The 19,373-nt window shown below is 36.8% G+C and overlaps 1 protein-coding gene across 5 annotated transcripts in view; it reads right to left on the bottom strand.

The window, feature by feature from the left end:
- The window catches only part of pax3b (paired box 3b), a 60,320-nt gene extending 41,519 nt beyond the window's left edge, over positions 1 to 18,801 (bottom strand). For 2 of the 5 annotated variants that reach the window (XM_028463890.1, XM_028463888.1), the window contains exons 1-4: positions 18,561 to 18,801; positions 18,244 to 18,479; positions 17,203 to 17,332; positions 16,789 to 16,935 (exon numbers count right to left, since the gene is read on the bottom strand). In XM_028463890.1, coding sequence (XP_028319691.1) covers positions 16,789 to 16,935; positions 17,203 to 17,332; positions 18,244 to 18,479; positions 18,561 to 18,615 — 568 coding nt within the window. In that variant the 5' untranslated portion in view covers positions 18,616 to 18,801. The remainder of the gene's footprint in view (positions 1 to 16,788; positions 16,936 to 17,202; positions 17,333 to 18,243; positions 18,480 to 18,560) is intronic. The other 3 variants (XM_028463891.1, XM_028463889.1, XM_028463892.1) reach the window with 3 other exon arrangements.
- Positions 18,802 to 19,373: the final 572 nt, after the last annotated feature.

The following is a 19,373-nucleotide window of genomic DNA, read 5'->3' as shown; positions in this document are numbered from 1 at the left end:
GTATTTTGGACTCAATCAGACGTCCAAACACCAAACACTTCCGGCTCCTCACCAACCCCCGCAAACATGACCGTATCACACCTGTCCTTTACTCCCTGCATTGGCTCCCAGTCCTTTCCAGAATCCAGTACAAACTTTTGGTTTTTGTTTTCAGTTCCATCCATGGCCTCGCGCCTACGTATTTATGTGAAGCTCTGGCCTCTCACCAGCCGAGCAGAGCCCTACGTTCTGCCCAACACCACCTGCACGAGGTGCCCATGTCACGTTACAAACAGTGGGGTGATAGTGCTTTTGATGTGACAGGTCTAGAACTCATTACCAAAGACCTGCCCCTGTTCAAAGCAAAACTAAAGACTCGCCTGTAGAGAAAGGTGTTTGACACATAGTTCTGTGGCACTTGTTTTAAATGTGATAATGGTCTGTTTTTAATTAAATATTAAGTTGTTTTTAAATTGTATTTTTTATTGTGTACAGTGCTATGGTCAACTTTGGTTTTGTAAAGCGCTTTAGAAATAAAACTGGATTTGATTTTGTAAATAATTAATCGCTCAATTTTTTATCTCTTGACATCACTAATTTTTAACACTTCATAAAGACATACAGTACGTCTACTTGACAGATTAATGCATGTATATTAACAACCTGTTACTCATCTCAGAACATTTTCTCTACAAACGAGGCTTGTGTTGGCTCGCGTTGGAGGGCACACACACACACACACACACACACACACACACACACACACACGGCCTGACGACAGCAGAAACACTTTCTCTCCATGACCCCAAAAGCCTCGGAGCTAATTCGTTTAAAAAAGCCTAAAAAAGTCAGGCTTCATCAGTCGTGTGATTGACAGCTGCCTGTCCTCCAATCAGCTGCCCCGATGCTGCGTTTACTGGCCTGTCACCACTGTGTAGGCCAGGGCGATATATCGAGATTCAAGATATATTGTGATTTTTATTTTGCCAATGTAGAAAATTACAATAACACCTATTTCAATATATTTTTATTTTATAGATTATTTTGTATTAAAATACTCATTTTAGGAGCCGCTGCTTTCACTACTTCTCAGAACAGCATGAAAAGCTCAGTTAGATGGATTGCTGAGTGCGTCCTAACCCAGATCTTCCTCTAAACAAGCAACACTACAGAACTCACTCACACGTGCTGTCCCTTAGACCAGTGGTTCTCAACCTTTTCATCCCACGACCCCCAAAATAAAGGTCCCAGAGACCGGGGACCCCCACATAAGGGGGAATAAAGGGGAGAGCTTTTTGGGGCCCATCCATAAAGTCATGAATCTGTGATTAAAAATGGTAAAAAGAGTTCAATGTGACAATATCGGCTTAAAAGTGGAAGAAAGGCAGGGAAGGAGGGTTGAGGTAATGTGATTTAAGTCAGAACAATTAGTTTATAACTAGCAAATAATGGGCATGACAAATCGTGAATGTGGTTAAATTGGCAAAAATAAGCATGAAAAAAGGTGAAAAGAGGTTAAAAGTGACAATAATGGTTCAACATATGCGACATTAAGTGGAAAAGTGATGGAAAGGGTTTATAAGTGCCAAAAATGCCTTGAAAGTGGAAAAAATGTGCAGAAAAAACATTCAAATTTGATGGAGAAGTGGCAGAAATGGGATTAATGTAGCAAACATTTACTAAAAGGAGCAAAAATATGGCAAGAAAAACTGATTAAGGTTGAATTTGAATTTGAATTTTGATTTTTGATCATTTGAAAAACTGTAATGTATATTACGCTGTTATTTTTAGGAACATGCTTTTCACACACATAGGCCCGAATCACACACATGCACAAACAGGACCTGTGGACAAGCATTAATGGACAGATGTCAGAGTGCCGCTGCTTTTACAATGAAGGGAGCGCACCATAGCAGTGTTGAGGTTTGGTGCCTTGCTCAAGGTCACCTCGACAATGCCCTGGCACCTCTCCAGCAACCAGAACAACTTGCGTTTTTGGTCCGCACCAGGCGACCCTCCGGTTCCCAACCCGTGTCTCTACGGACTGAGCCACTGCCGCCCCATGCCGAAAAAAGTTTTGTGTAGCTGCAAAAGATGGTGAAAAAAAAAATGCCTTACACTGTTCAGAAAATATTCTTACTTTCTTGAAGGCATCTGGCAACCCCCTCCCAGTGAGGGTACCGACCCCAAGGTTGAGAACCCCCCTTAGAGGAAAAAAGCCAAAAGTATCTCACATTGTGCAGCTGTTTGTTAATAAATGTGCCTGTGTGGCATTTTGTATCAGTAAATTTGACCCAGAATAATTTTTTCTGATAAGACTGAGTTAAAAATATTGAGATTTATATCGTATATTGCCAATTTGAAAAAAAAAAATATTGAGATATGAATTTTGGTCCATATAACCCAGCTCTACCGCAGCGCCAACACAAGCACGTAAACATGGTGCTCACAAACATGTGAGAAGGAAACACAGGCATGAGCATTGGTTGGTATTTTCTCAGAGAGCCGCGTTTTAAAAAGCCCCCCCGCCCCCCACCCTCAGCTGTTGTGCCTATAGTCGATGCTCTCAGCAGATAAAGGGAGGCCTTTTTCCATTTTCTAAGGCCAGCCATTCTCCTTGACCTTGGCTGGGCCTTTTCACTCTTTCACTCCCTTCAAACCGTCTTTAGGGGCTCACTCTGTGCTCAATGTGGCTAGTCCATCACAGCTGAAGGCTGGGGGCGCTACAGCGAGTCCTGAAGGGGGAATACCCCCTGAATACCCCCTAACCCTTCTCCCCTCTTTTACCCAACACACACGCACAAATACTTGAGACGCCACCGCCTTCCTCTGAAATCTGCCTGACTTCAAAGTTGGTGTGCATTCATTAATTGGCCTTTGAATTGATATCAGAGGGACACAATAAGGGTGTGAAAGGAAAAAGAGGCTTTAATGAAGCATAGAGCAGCCATTCATTTGCAGATAACTATGTTTTCATGCTTGGATAGTCATCATGCATGAGCTTATCAGTCGGTGAGGGAGGGGTGTGGGACGGGTAGGGGTGGGGGGGGAGGCGGGGGTGCAGAGAGCGCCCCGGGCTAGTGCTGAGTGATTTGGTGCTGGACACTTGGCCCTCGTGGCCCCTGCTCTGCCCTCGTGCCCACAGACTGAGTGAGTGACACATTGATTCTTTCAGCGGACACACAGAGCCCTCTTCAGCAGACACTCAGCCCTGGCCTGTGACAGCAATTAGAGCGTCTATCGAGGCCTGGGTGACCCACGCTTTGACAAGTGGAAAACCAAGCAACAGCAGCACCAATACAGGAACCAATATACACGTATTTACTGCCATCAGATCAGAGTCAAGGTGACTTCACAGTTCACCACAATAATGGCTGTGTTGTACATGTAGGGCCCTATAAAATCTACAATCACGGATGGAATCACGGAATCGACCAATGAAAACAGAATTTACTGTTGAACGCCAACCAGTGTCTGCTTAACTTTACTGTGCCTGTGAAGCTCCGTCCGTTACTCGTAAGCACAGTGGCGCTCCATGAAAACATAAGTCAGCTTTAATCATCTTCATTTGCTCAGAGTGTTTGAACAACATCTCATAAGAGCTACAGAAGATCTGTGGGAAAAGCTGCGTGTTGTTGTGGACGAGACCATTGATTACATCGTTATTATTGATAACTTATATTAATGTCATATATTCTGGCCCCTAGTGGTGAAATAACTGATGTATCCTTGTGTTCATTTTTTTCTGTTTAATCATTATGGAATTATGTCATCAGGATTATTTAAATTAGGTAAATTTAAATAAAGTTGATCAAAACTTAATCACCAAAGCATCATTTTTAGTTTCCTCACAGGAGTTAAAAACTAATGCTTTCTGAAAAAAATGATTAATACTAAAAAAAATTACATTTTAAAAAATGAATGTGGAAAACATGGATAAATACGCCCTCTACACTGTAATAGTGTATTTATTAAAATGTAGCCTTTGGTACATTTTAAATTGTTGAGGTAATTGTTTTTTAATTATTTTTTTAATTATTCTTCCATTTTGAAGCTTATTTTATGCTGTAAACTGTACACATATTGTTTGTTTACAAGTAGTGCAATAAAAACAGATTTTTCCCTAATATGATAAATAATTATGATTAAAATCGTGATAACAATATTGATCAAAATAATTGTGAATATAATTTTATCCATAATCGTGCAGGCCTATCCCAACGTTCTACTCATACTAAGTGTGATGTCAAAATTAGTGTGAAAAAATTGAGTACGTTAGAAATACCTGATGTATGCTATATGGTAGGATCAAACGCCAAATACAGACCAGTTTAATCTCAAGTAGGTCACAGGTTATAGTTGGAAAAAAAAGCCATTTTATCATTCTTGTGCCCTAGTTTACACTTCTACGTAGTGTTGTGTTCAAGACCACACTATCAGAGACCAAGACTTGCCCGAGACCAGAATGCACCGAGACCAAGACAAGACCAAGACTTCCAGGAGCCGAGACCGAGTCAAGACCAAGATCGAGACAAGCCGAGACCAATTTTTATAAATAAATAAAATTCTGACAAGGTTCGACAGTTAAATAACATTCTCTCTTTAGTTTTAGTTTCTTTTAAATACATTTGATGGAGAAAAAAGGTGCCTGCAAAAAATGAACTAAAATATTAAAACTACTACTGCTACTGATAAATTCACAATTATTCTACATATTTGAAAACAAGATTTTTATGTGAGCTGAATGTACAGCAAGTGTTTAAAAGTATTTCTGCCAAGATATAACATGGTGAAACTAAATAAAACAAACTCAAGCCCTGGAACAGTCATGTGACAAATCAATCAACAGTTATTGTTGAGAAATATTATTATTATTCTGGATACAGTGGAAACAGAATTTATAAAAAATAGTTATATTGTGAACCTATTTATATTGTAGGGAAGATATTATATACGCTACTTCTACGTATAATTGTTTTGAAAGTACGTAAGGCATCAACATTATCCAAGCAATACAGTGAGTGAAAGATACTGTATCACTTCCTGCAGGATCTTATATTTTCCTTGATTTTGTGACCAATTTATTTTTGATTTGGGGAAATTCTGTGGAATAATTTGAGGAAAATTGTAGGATTACAATACTTTGAGATTAAAAATAATAAATGGTAAATTATTTATACAGCACTTTATAACCACAGAGGTAGTCACATTCACACACCAACAGGACTCAATAGTCAACCATGTGGAGCAACTTAGGATTCAGTGTCTTGCCCAAGGACACGTTGACAAGTATAGAATGGGATCAAACCCCCAACCTCTGGATCAGAAGACGACCCCTCTACCACCTGAGCCATGACTGCCATCGTGTGATATAAGCGTGGGAAAACTGTAAGCCCTGGGAAAAAAGGTGCAGTTTCATTGAATTTGTGTATTTGGAGTTACTGAGAATGAGTTGGTCTTTTACACAATGAGTCATGTTTTCTGTCTGTTATTCTTTCTCCTGCGGCCCAAATTTGTTGGAGCTTTAAAGGGCTGGATTTGGCTCCCGGGCCTTGATTTTGACACACCTGCCATATGGGGACATGTTTTCAAGTTAACTGGAAGTTTTGTCAGTAGCACAATGGTGGGTCTGCACAAATCTCTGAAATGTCAACATGAAATGTGTCTACGTGAGTTTTGTGGGTCAAATGAGCACATGTTGATATTCTATTGGTCACTTGCTCACTTCAAATGTTTTCAGAACTTTGAAAGGTGGAGATATTTAGGTTTTTTGTCATTGTAGGTTCCAAATGCCTAATTCCTAATCATATTCATATAATAGAGAGAATGTACTCATTGAGTTTGTAGTGTATAGTACGAAGTGCAATATTTACAACACAGTCGATTTGTTTGTTTTCATGTACACAATTTCATCCAAAAAGGTCAAAGCACCTTTCGTAGTCAATTTTTGAATCATTAAATCTAACACAGGCTTGTATCAAAAATATTTCAGGCTTAGAATATTTAGTAGAGGCTCCAATTTTCTGTTTCAAATATTCCTACAATTCAATTTCCGTGTCACTTTACACTTTTCCGTTTTGTTTCTTTCCCTGTTTAAATAATTTTACTGCCTGTTAAACTTCCTGAAATCATACCAAACATGCTAAATAGGGCTAATAGAGCATACTGTTATTAATTTGATATTTTATATGCTTGATATTTGCGAAAAAGAGAAAATTACACTAAAATGCAAGATTGTCTTGCCAGATCTTAGCCACATGGCTAGACGATAGTTTTATGAAAACATTTTTAAAACAATATTGCATGGAAATGTGTGATATGATCCCAACACATTATTTGTGAAACCTTTAATTACCACCAACAGAAGAATTACACATAAGTCATAAGCAGCGTGGGACTGGAGATGAATCTGCCGCGATGTGTCACCAGGTAAACTGATCACCAGTTCAGCTGATACACCATCAGCTAAACCGTCTTTGTACTAGAGCCTTTTCACATTTACATGCAGTCCTAATAACCTGAACCCAACACAATAAAAAGCTCTGCATTCATTTTCAGTCACAGGATAACATGATCATCAGTCGAACCATAACATATTTGTGAAATGCCTGATATTGACCAAAAATATGCAAGTGAGACATTTCCGTGTCAAATTCAGACAAAATGTCTGAAATGATCACGGAAAATCTGGAGGCCCTACATTAGTATTTTATAACTCACTTGAAACATGAATGGCAATATGGTTTTTAGTTTTTTTCAAATCATATCAATTCTGTCTTTATGGAAATTCAAGGAGAAGTTGCAGTCTGACACTGAATCTACCCTCACATGCACGTTTAGGGTAAACATCACACATTTGAATAATATTTTGGGGCTGTTTATTTCTTCACTTTCTGACATCTAAATATTTATATCACTCACCCACACGTTTTGGAACAATATCAAAGCTTTTCAACATTTTATTCGCCATAAAACTAGCGGTCTATAGATAGCTTTAGCTAGCGTAGCCAACGGCTAGACGTCAAATCCGGCGTGATGTCAGCCTGTGCTTGTTTTGGTGCATGATATTAAGGACAATAGTTAACGCTGATGACCGTAATAAGAATATTTGGTAAGATTTCACGTAGTTAGTCGTTTGATTTGGGAAAGACGATGAAACGGGAATGTGTAAACTGACTCCAAAAACGACATAAAAAATTCACAAAAAAAGACAAAAAAAACACATGAAAATAAAAACAAACATCCATAGATTACACCTACACAATTTCAGCCTCATCTGTTCACGAATAACAGAGGAGTAGAGATTTTAAGTCGTGTACACAACAAGAAGAAGAAGAAGAAGAACAACAACAATGTGAGTGGTGTTTGGTGTCCGGTAGCCTGGCCTAAAAATCTATGTCCTCAGTAAATGAAAGGATTGCATCGATGTCTAAATAATCTCTCTCTCCTGTCAGCGTCACATCAGATCCACACAGTGACGTGTTCACAATGATCCTCCTTTTATTGGACAGCTTGTTTTCTAAGAGAACTGATTGGTCAGGAGGCGCTAATTTAGTACTCGCTCAAATCCTAGCCAGAACAAAATCTGGTCCCGACCATGTTAGTCGTTCAGCCTAAGTTACCATGGTGATTTAACCTGGTAAGAAGTTAACCAGTGTCGTAGTACAGCACACCTGGAATACATCCCAGAAGTCTGCATCAGTCTGCCTCAGGGCAGCTGTGGCTACAATAGTAGCTTACCACCACTAAGTGTGGAGTGAAAGAATAATGCCTTAATTCTGTAAAGCGCTTTGAGTGTCTATGATAAAGCGCTATACAAAATCCAATGCATTATTATTATTATTATTATTATTATTATTATTATTATTATTATTATTATAGAAGATAGCGCAATAAGAGTAAATCTGGCCTTGTAGAACAGGTCCAAAATGATTACCAAAGAAAAACTGGAAACAACCATAAACACGTAATATGACAGACAAACAAGCAAAATGACTTCAAAAACAACAACAAAAAACTTGAATGAATCTAAATACAACTACAAAACAAAATGAGAACATTATACAAAATGACTCCAAAAACTGAACAAAGTGTTGATTTACTTCACCATCATTTGGATCAGCTGAGATGTATTTCATACCTGCATCCAGTGGAAATTGGAACATGTCTCTGATACAGGAAGTGTCTGTTCCCTGTTTACACAGATACGGAGACGGAAGAGTTTTCAAAAACTTCCACTCTGGAGCCCGTTTTTAAAAAGTTCTGTTTTCAATAACCAAAACTGATGCCGTGCCACAAAAATGTTGCATTTTCACTCGAAAATGTTCTTGTGTAAACAAGGAACTAGAGCTGCAGATATTTACCTGAACCTGGGGTTGGCCTAAATTTCTATCTTTTTAACACAGACTCTGGTTGTGGACACAGCACGGTGAATGAACGGTCAGGTGATGTGTTTGAAAGACGCACAAACGGATGGTGAGGAGGTGAATGGAGGCTGTCCTCTGGTGCATGAACAAATGATGTTGTAAAATGCATAAACAACTCGTGTAGCTGTGTGGGTGACATATGCAGAAGCAGGTCACTGAGCTGTGTGTGTTACATGATTTTAATAGTGCTATCTTTGTAGGTCTGATTTAAGCTCTACTCTTACTTGTGTTCAGAGGAAGTGTCTCTGCACATTTGCTTATTTATGGTTCAATGCAAAATCACTCCGCCATCTATTGACCTGACATGTATACTAGAGTGTATGTAAACAGAGATTGTTTTTAAAAAGCTGCAGAAACGGAAACAGAAGCAAAACGTAGTGTAAACGGCCTAAGATAGAATAAATGTAAACACTCATTCTTCAATGATCTCACATCTTGCAACATTCAGCCATTTCTCGCTCCTATTGGCAGAGAAAACCACAGTTCCCCACTTTATTTACACAAAGTCCTGCTCCGTTTCTGTGACAAAGACGACTAAATCCTAATGACTCTTTCATCTATTGTCGGCTCATGCTTCTCTTTTGTCCTCCAACCACTGACTAGGGCCTTGGATACAATGAGCCGGGCAGATTGGAGGCAGATTGAAGGAATGCGCCTCAATAAACCTAATTATGACATGATGACTGCGCTCACCATGGAGGGGCTTTTTCAAAGGTCCCGAGCTTATTCAATTAGCCCTTTGCAGGACCCCCTTTCACTAAATAAAGTTATCCCTTTGACTGTTTGCATTGCAGAGGGGAACCAAGGAATGCATGTGTGTGTGTGTGTGTGTGTGTGTGTGTGTGTGTGTGTGTGTGTGTGTGTGTGTGTGTGTGTGTGTGTGAGAGAGAGAGAGAGAGAGAGAGAGATGGTTAAATGCATCTACTATTGATGGAAAAAATGCAGTTTGCTTGTGAATGGGGGGGGGGGGGTAGTCAATGTGACACCAACCCTGTTTAGTTCATGAACTTTGTCAGCAGAGTTTATGATAATGAGCATGACCATTTATTGGAGCCTTTTTAAATTAGTTTTTATTAGTATTTTTTTTTATTACAAAAACACATTTTCTCCATTGATCAGCTTAGTTAAGATATTTGCAACGGGTGGCCCGGGGCCCACATGCGGCCCTCAGTGTAATTTTGTGCAACCCCCCAAGTAAATGTATGAAATTACTCCAAAAACACACAAAATTACTACAAATATAAATTCATAAAAACCATACAAAATGGCAACAAGATACGTGCAAAAATGACTCTAAAAACACCCAAAATTACAGAAAAATAAAATGACGACAAAAATACACCAAATGACCTCATAAACGTACAAAGTGAATCATGACGCACAAAGCAACAAAGATATACAAAATGACAGAAAAATACACAAAATGACTCACAACCACACAAAACAACAACAAAAATGAACAAAACAACAACAAACACACAAAGTCTTTGTTTTTTCCAGTGCCAATGCTGCTCATTATTCTAAATGCTGTGACAATCACAGTCTTGTGGCCCCGCTGTAATAAAAGTTGCCTAAACAAAAGTACTATTTAATATGTAGCCTTTAAATGCTGTTTTTTGTTGTATTATTTTTTGCAAAGTGAAATCTGCGGTCACAGGTTAGTTAATATATTTAGTTGTGCCTGTTGGAATTTATTTATATAAACTTATTTATATTAAACTTAAAAAATGTCATCCATAGTCTCCACTTCTAATTTCTATAGGATCAGATGTACTGTATATGTGACTTTTGGATCATTTTTTAACATCAGTGCTGCCCCCAGGCTGGAATCTAAGAAAAACATTAGAAAAATATTTGTAAAGGGTTAAAGATATAAAACTTTCTGAAGAGCTTAAATTTGGTCTGTTGTATGCAGGTAGATTTGTGTCTTTATTATTCAATTAAAAAAAAAAAAAACTTTTCAATTAAAAAAACATTTTCAACCAAAAAAAAAAAAAAAAAAAAAAAAGAAAGTTTAAAAATAAATATTTTGTATTTTGACACTTTGATTGCAAATATTAATTTTTGATTGAAGTACACTTTTTTGGATTGGAAGGTTGTTTTTTTTTTTTTTTTTTTTTTTTTTGAATGATAAAGACACACACCTACCTCCATAGTATGGAGCTAGAATTGTGTCTTTATTATTCAATAATAATAATGATAAAAACTTTTCAATAATAAAAAAAAAGTTCAAAAATAACGATTCTGCATTTGAACACTTTTTTCTTTTTTTAATTGAAAAATAGGTTTTTTTTTTTTTTTTATTTAAAAATAGTTTTTTATTTAAAAGTAGTTTTTTTTTTTTATTTGTTTTTAATTTCAAAAGTTGTATTAATAGAATAATAAAGACACACATCTACCTCCATAGTATGGAACAAGATTTGTGTATTTATTATTCAATAATAAATAAATAAAAACTTTTCAATCAAAAACAATAACTTTTCAATAATGTAGTTTAACGAAAAATAAATATTTTCAATCAAAGAAAAAAGTGTTCAAATGCATTTATTTGGGTCTCAAATATTGGTTTTGCATTTGAAAACTTTTGTCTTTGATTGAAAATATTTATTTTTGATTGAAGTAAACTTTTTTTTATTATTGTAAAGTTATTGGGTTTTTTTTTGTATTTCAAAGTTGTTGTTATTGAATAATAAAGACACACATCTACCTCCAGCCAGATCCGAGCCGTGCTGTGCCGCGCCCCCCGGGTTGAGCAAAGCGCGGCTCCAGATGAAAGAGGGATGAAATAAAGGAGTCGATTTAATCTGCTTGAAGAGATTTGGCATTTGGGGGGAAGAGGGGGTGAGGAGGGGGGAGCAGGGTGCGGGGTTATCGGTTCAGGGGCTTCTTCTTCTTCTGGTGCGCAGCGCGGGACGTGGACGGGACGGGTGGCTAAGTGGGGCCCCCATTGTGAAGCTGCGCTCCAGGGCCAGGACGGGGTTCTCCAGGGAGAACATTGGTCCCCATTCAGCCAAAGCACTCTTTAATACACTCCCTCTGTCATTACATGTGACATCGCACCATCGACATCATTTAGAGGACATTATTAATGTTCGCGGGGCCACTGCAGGGCCCCGAGCCATCAAACAACCAATGATGAATCAATGAATGGCAGCGCGCGCGCATCACGGAATATTACAACAAACACAGCAATTAGGCTTCATTTAGTTTCACAATCATTAGACAATACTCAAAATACACTAAAAAAAAGTTTAGTGCAGGAATGTATTTATTTACACTAAAATCTGTTTATCTGACGTCATGGTTCATTGTACCATGGTTCATTGTATATATATATATATATATATATATATATATATATATATATATATATATATATATATATATATATATATATATATGTATTATTAATTATGAACACAAAAACATAGTTTCTTCATTAATCATCTTAGTTCAGATATTTGCAACTGGTGACCCGGGGCCCACATGCGGCCGTTGGTCTAATTGTGTGCAGCACCCCAAAAAAATGACAGTAAAAATACACAAATAAATAACTGAAAACTATACAAAATGGCAACAAAATGAGTCCAAAACATATAAAACTGTACAGAAAATAAAATGACTACAAATAAATAACTGAATACTACACAAAATAGCAACAAAAAATACACAAAAATTACTCCAAAAACACGCAAAATTACAGCAGAAACACACAAAATGACTACAAATGAATAACAGGAAAATATGCAAAATGGCAAGAAAAAAATGACAAAAATGACTCCAAAAACAAACAAAACAACTCCAAATAAATAACTGAAAACCATACAAAAGGGCAACTAAAAATTCACAAAAATAACTCCAAAAATACACAAAATGAGTCAAAAACATACAAAATTACAGAAAATAAAATGACAAATATATCACTGAAAACTATACAAAACGGCCACAACAACAAAAAATGGCTACAATAACAGAAAATTGACCCATAACGCAAAGCTACAAAACATCAGAGAATGACAGAAAACATAAGCAACAATAACTCCACAAACACAAAACTACACAAATACAGAACACTAACAAATACGTTTAGTGCATGGATGTATTTACACATAAATGTGTTTGTCTAACGTCATGGTTCTCTGTGTTATTTATTTAGAATATCAAAAAGTCATAAATTAAATGTGCTCTGTGTGCGCGCGGCTGTGGGGACGAGCACGCGCGCACAGAGAAAAGGAAACATTTTGTATGGCGAAAGCTGCTGCTCTAGCCGTGCTGCTACCAGGGCCTTAGTGAATAATTCATCCTCATAAAGTGTTCAGTCGGCCTCTTTCTCTGCTGAATGCTAAACAGCTCCTTTTAAAGCTGTTTCCCTTTTGTCCGCGCGCAGCCCGAGCGCGTGAGCCCCAAATAGACTCGAGCGCTTTTGTCTCCAAGTTCATCCTCGTGCGTGCGTCCCGTTGTGCGCGCACACGGCGCGTCTTTGTGGAGGAGAAGGAGAGCGTTTAACAAATGTTTGATCAACTCATCTGGAGGACATTTTGTTCCTCACTTTATCTCCTCCTCCTCCTCCGTTACTTTCCACTGCACATTCAGCCGTGCGTGAGACCCACGCGCACGCACTTCACCCTCGCACTTTGTGTTTTTTTGTACTTGTATTGTGTTTTTTTTGCGAGTATTTTTATTTATTTATTTCATTTTTGTTTTCATGTGTTTTTAGAGTCATTTTACTACATTTTTCTGTCATGTTGTGTTTTTCTTTGTAATGTTTTTGGAGTAACTGTGTCATTTTGTTGTTGTCATATATATGTATCTCTCATTTTATGTGTTTGTAATTCATTCTGTGCATTTTGTTGTAATGTATGTTTTTGGAGTGAATGCATATTTTTTGTTGTCATTTTACATAGTTTTTTGGTGGGTTTGTTGTTTTCTGTTTTTTTGAGTCATTCTGTGTGTTTTTGTTGTTGTTTTGTGTCTTTTTGGAATAATTTTGTGTATTTGTTTTTGTCGTTTTGTATATTCTCTCGTTTTGAGTATTTCGTACTGTAGTTGTCTTGTGTGTTTTACAATTAATTCTGCGTATTTTGTTGCCATAATGTGTGTTTTTGGAGTCTGTATTTTCTTTCTTTTTCTGTGCTGTTCTCTGGGGTGAAGCAACTTTTCCCTGCAGTTTGAAGACCAGGACCCCCCCCCCCCCCCCCCCATAAAATACAATTATCCCCAGGTGAAAAGTACTTCTTTTTTTACTTTATAACGTAGTTTGTTTACAAAAAATGAGAATCTTGACAAGACGTCGTTGAGATACACACATTTACAAGATTTAAAGAAAAAGATTAGAGCACATGTCAAACTCGAGGCCTGGGGGCCAAAGCCGGCCCTTTAAAACATCCAAATCGGCCCACATGCAGGGTAAAGTAAAAATGAGAAAACATGAATCGTGTAAATGACCAAATAAGTTGTTGATATCTTAGTAGGTAACAAAGGGGCCTAAAATATCTGGCAAATTTCCACAGAAACTTAAGCTCAGGAATGTTGGCAATTTACAAAAAATAAACAGAAACTTTTCATGCTAATTATTTATTGAAATTAGCCATAAATTGTTTTAATTTTTAAATCACTGTATCATATCCAAACATAACTACTGGCATCCATGCAAAAATAATAACATAACATTTCAACAGATGTCAACAAGTAGAACTTTCACAATATGTGCAGGACTTTCACAGTTTGCTTGTACCATGGAAGTCATTTTTACTCTCAAATTGTTGAAAGAAACTTTAAAAAAAAATCCAAAATCCTGCTCAATCCTCAAATTATTTGACAATATTTCCCCAAATTCAATAAATATTGTTGATACCTGTCGCCGATTTCTTGGATATTGTCGATGCCTTATGTACTCTACATATTATTATATTTATACATGGAAAAACAAAGCACTAATTGTTCGATTCCCAACCTCTGCGGCCCACTTGAGGTCAAACTTGTCCGTGGTTGGCCCCTGAAATTAATTGAGTTTGACTCCCCTGTGTTAGAATATATACGTCTATAATAGATCATTGACTTATAGCTTCTCTATTTTTCTTTTGTGAATAAATATGGAATGAGGAGTGTGTGTGTTCTAACGCTTCAGATGTAGTCACAGAAGTTAAAGCTGCATCTTCAATTTACTGACTAATGCAGTGTTTTTCAACCCTGCGGTCGTGACCCCGTGTGGGGTCTCCTGAATTGTGTTGATTAAAAATGTATTTAGATTTCTTAAATATTTTTTTTTTCCTTTTCAAATGAAAGCACAAAACACAATCTTAAACCACTTGTATACCTTGACTTTATCAAATATAGTTGAAATAGAAGGCAGTATAAAGAGAAATAATAAAACACATAATAAAATTATGTGACTGGTGCATTTATTCACGTTGTAACACATTATAACAAACAGGATGAAAAACTCATTCTTTATGGACGCCAATAATTTTGGATATAAAAAATGGGGTCACAATAAAAAGGTTGGAACCACCGGACTAATGTTTAGAAGCAAATTTAAAAACAATTACTGTACATTTATTATAAAAATACACTAAAAGCAATTTATTGTAAGAAACTGTCACGTTGTAATGAAAGACAGTTTTATTTTAAAAAAAAAACAAAAAAAGGATTTATAATGACATAAAACACTAACAGATGAGTAAAGTTCTATCTTTGTCCCACAATCTGAGGACTGTAAGTGAATGTGTTCAAATTAAAGCAACAACTATGTGAGTCCAAGCGTTTCCCTGAGAATAAACACATGTAGCCACTTCCTCCACAGCATGTGAAGAGTTTCAATCAGCCTTTAAATAAACACACACTGCATGTTTCCTCACGTCAATCACGCTTCACCAACGGGGTCGTTGCTTTTTTAAAGAAATGTGCGTGACTGCTGCTCACAAAGTTGACTTTTTCCTATTCCCAAAACAATCCACGCATTTCCCTTTATTTTTTATAGAAGCCTGTTTCCACCACTAAAAAAATAAATGTAAAAAATCACCACGACAAGTCATAATTATGAGATGGAAGAAAGTCACAATTATGAGACAAAAAAGTTATAATTATGAGAAAGAAAGTTATGAAGAGATAAAAAATACATTATTAAGAGATTGAAAGTTATAATTATGAGATAGAAAGTCATAATTATGAGACAAAAAAGTTATAATCATGAAAAAGAAAGTTATGAAGAGATAAAAAATACATTATTAAGAGATAGAAAGTCATAATTATGAGACAAAAAAAGTTATAATCATGAAAAAGAAAGTTATGAAAAGATAAAAATACATTATTAAGAGATAGAAAGTCAAAATTATGAGATAAAAAGTTATAATTATAAAAAAGAAAGTTATAAAGAGACGAAAAGACATTATAATGAGATTAAAAGTCATAGTTATGAGATAAAAAATAAATTATTAAGAGATAAAGTCATAATTATGAGATAAAAAAAGTTATAATTATGAAAAAGAAAGTTATGAAGAGACAAAAATACATTATTATGAGATAGAAAGTTAATGTTATGAGATAGAAAGTCATAATTATGAGATTAAAAAAGTTATAATTATGAAAAAGGAAGTTATAAAGAGATAAAAAGTTATAATTATGAGATTTAAAAAGTTATAATTATGAAAAAGAAATCCATAAATATGAGATAAAAAGTCATAATTATGAGAAAGAAAATCATAAATATGACAAATAAAGTAATTATTATGAGATTTTAAAAAGTCATTTTTATGTGATAAAAAGTCATATTTATGTGATTAAAAGTCATAAATATGATTTTTTTTAAAATCATAAATGTGAGAAAAAGTAATAAATATGAAAAAGAAAGTCACAATTATGGTAGAAAATGTCTACTAATTATGACTTTCTTTCTCATAATTATGACTTGCCATGGTGATTTTTATTCTTTTTAGTGACTGACAGGCTTCCACTGTTCTGTGCGTTTCGTTTAATTCAAGGATACATTTATTTCAAAAAGAAAAACTACAACAGAAGCAGCAGCAGCAGCAGTGTGTGTTAGTGATCATAGTAATAAAAATCACATTTTCATTATTTTCATCAAAGTGTGTCAGAGATAAATAAAGATGTACAGTGTGTGAAATGGTTTCCACTCAAATTCAGGATTTTTAACATGTGAGCAGGTGTATCAGTAACACGGTCACACACACGCACGCACGCGCACACACCTGCTGCGTGTTTTATGGCACGAGCCTCATTGGGGAAAAGCCACAGGACGCACGCGCGCGCTGAAGCAACAGGAGCAGTGCGTTTCTAATGAAGCAAACACACGCGCGCGCGCACATCACGCACCTCAGCGTTCCACTGGCATCAGCAATAAGTTGAGTAATAAACGCGCACTCACATCTGTCTCCTAGGATCCCTTCGATGCTGTGTTTGGCTCTGCGCTCGTGCTCCTCCATCTCCTTCTTGTCCATTTCATCTTCCTCATCCTCCTCTTCGTCACATTTCCCTCCGAACTTAGTCCTCATGGTTCGGCTGATGGAGCTCACTGCAGGAGAGTCCGGTCCAAAAGTCACCACATTAAATGAAAGTGCCTAAAAAAAGGCCTGAAAGCTCAACTTTAAAAAATAAAAAATAATAATTTATTAATTTGTTTAATGGTGTGGGGAAAAATATGGGTTTTTCTAAAATGTTGTGAGATGTCTCTGAAATACACTAAAGTATTGGGAAAAAATAAATAATTAAAAACAAGTAAAAGCTAAAATAATATTAATAATAATTAAAATAAATAAAAATCTATTCTGCCTGTGTTTACCTGAAGGGACGGTGTTGCGGTCACATATCCCGTCCTTCAGTAATTTATCCCGAATCTCCCAGCTAAACATACCCGGATGTTCCCGCTTGTATTCCTCTATCCTCCGCTCTACGTCCGGCGATGTTCCCTGCTTCACACACACACACACACACACACACACACACACACACACACACACACACACACACACACACACACACACACACACACACACACACAAAAACAAGTGTTCAACTTTAAACTTAAAGTCACAATATTTATTTTTATTTATGTATTTATTTATTTTATCGTGACTCCCGTTTTGAGATAACACACTGTCATTTCCGGAAAGACTTTTTTTTTTCTTTTTTAAGAAAATTATATTTTTGTTATACTGACAAATGTATTATATAAATATTTATAGCCTATACTACATTGAATGTGAACTACATTTATAATTCAGAAAGTGAAAGTCTAGAATACAGTTATTTAAGGTTGTGTTTTAATTTGAATAAGAATAATAAGTTGAAATCATTGATCTTTTTATTTTTATCAATTACTAGACCAGAGGTTCCCAACCCGTTTCAGGTCGTGACCTTATTTTGATATCCCAAATGTCCGGTGACCCCAGAGACATTTTATTTATTTATTTTCTTTCATGGAATTAGTTTTAGATCATGTTTATTAAGTGATTTACAAATACAGAGGATTAGTGGCAAAGAGACAAGATGCAGCGCCTCAGATAGTTTTATTTGAGAGTTTAAATATTACAACAGTTGTTTAATTTATTGTGTTCATTTGATAAAGAATAATAATTAAAAATAAAAATAAAATGTAATTTTGAGCAGAATTTTTTTTTTTTAAATAAGTTTATTTTTTTATTTATTTATTTTTTTACTGTACATTTCATGCGACCCCATTTAAATTCCCGGCGACCGCACATGAAGTCACGACCCCACGATTGAAAAAAAAAAACCTGTGTAAAACGTGTACTCAGCAAGTTGTAAACACGTCGGAACTTTGGCTCTGGGGGGGAGGGGGGCATGGTTCTCTCTTCTCTACCTTGGGTTTGCTGCCCCCGATGGCTCCGGGTCTGATGGAGCCGGTCTCCTGATACCGGCACAGGATTTTGGACACGCAGCCGTGGGAGACCCGGAGCTGCCTAGAGATGACACAGGGCCGGACCCCGTGGTGGGCCATCTCCACGATCTTATGTCGGATGTGGTTGGGCAAAGGTCTGCCGTTGATGAAGACCCCTCCGAGCTGGTTGACCCGGCCTTGGCCCAGAGGAGTGGACACTGAGGCGGGTCACAGAGAAGAGTGTCCAAAAGTTTGATAAAGTGTAACAAAATGCAATAATTATTGATTTTTTATTTTACCTTCCAACGGGAAGCCGCTGCGGGGGTAGTTCTGACCCAGCGAGGGGCGCATCATCCTGGGCTCCGGCCCGGGGCCTCACACACCTCCACCTCCACCTGCCCTGTGTCCTCCGCCCTCCGCGATGAGTGGGTCCAGGGAGTGGGTCCCGTCGGTCCCGTGTGGAGATGAGACTGTTCCGGCCTTTAGACGAGCAGCAGCCCCGGGGTGAGTGTCCAAACACCGGTTCACAGTATAAATGAAGTCCCTCCACAGCAGCACCGGAGCTCCTCTGTCCTGGGTCAGCTACGTGAGCTCTGATTGGCCGAGAGACCAAAGTCACTCACAGAGTCGAACGCGGTTATTGGCCGGAGGAAAAAACTTTGGTCCAATCAGAGAGACTGTAGCACGGCAGTGGGCGGAGATTCACTGAAACCATGTTTGTTTGTTTTGGTTTTTTTAAATTGAACTTTAAAAATGAAAATAAAAATAAATAAATAAAACTAGCAGCTAGCATACAGTCTAAAATTAATTTAATGAATAAATAAACAAACAAATAAATACATACATAAACAGAGAGACTGTGGCAGGCAGGGGGCGTAAATCCATTAACACCAAGGTGTTTATTTTTTTTTGGGGGGGGGGCTTATTTTTTTTTTTTTTTTTAAATGAACCTTATTATTATTGATAATAACAATAATTAAAATAAGCAATACTACTAATACATACATAAGTAACATTAACAACTAGCATACAGTTTAAAAATGAATTAAATGAAGAAATAAACCTGACAAGGCTAAAATTAGGACAACTTTGTTTTAAAAAAAAATAGCCAA

The sequence above is a fragment of the Gouania willdenowi genome, chromosome 13 (assembly GCF_900634775.1).
Source record: "Gouania willdenowi chromosome 13, fGouWil2.1, whole genome shotgun sequence".
Classification (NCBI taxonomy): Eukaryota; Metazoa; Chordata; class Actinopteri; order Blenniiformes; family Gobiesocidae; genus Gouania; species Gouania willdenowi.
The sequence above is the reverse complement of the archived record's forward strand: the minus strand, read 5'-3'. Positions and strand labels throughout refer to the sequence as shown.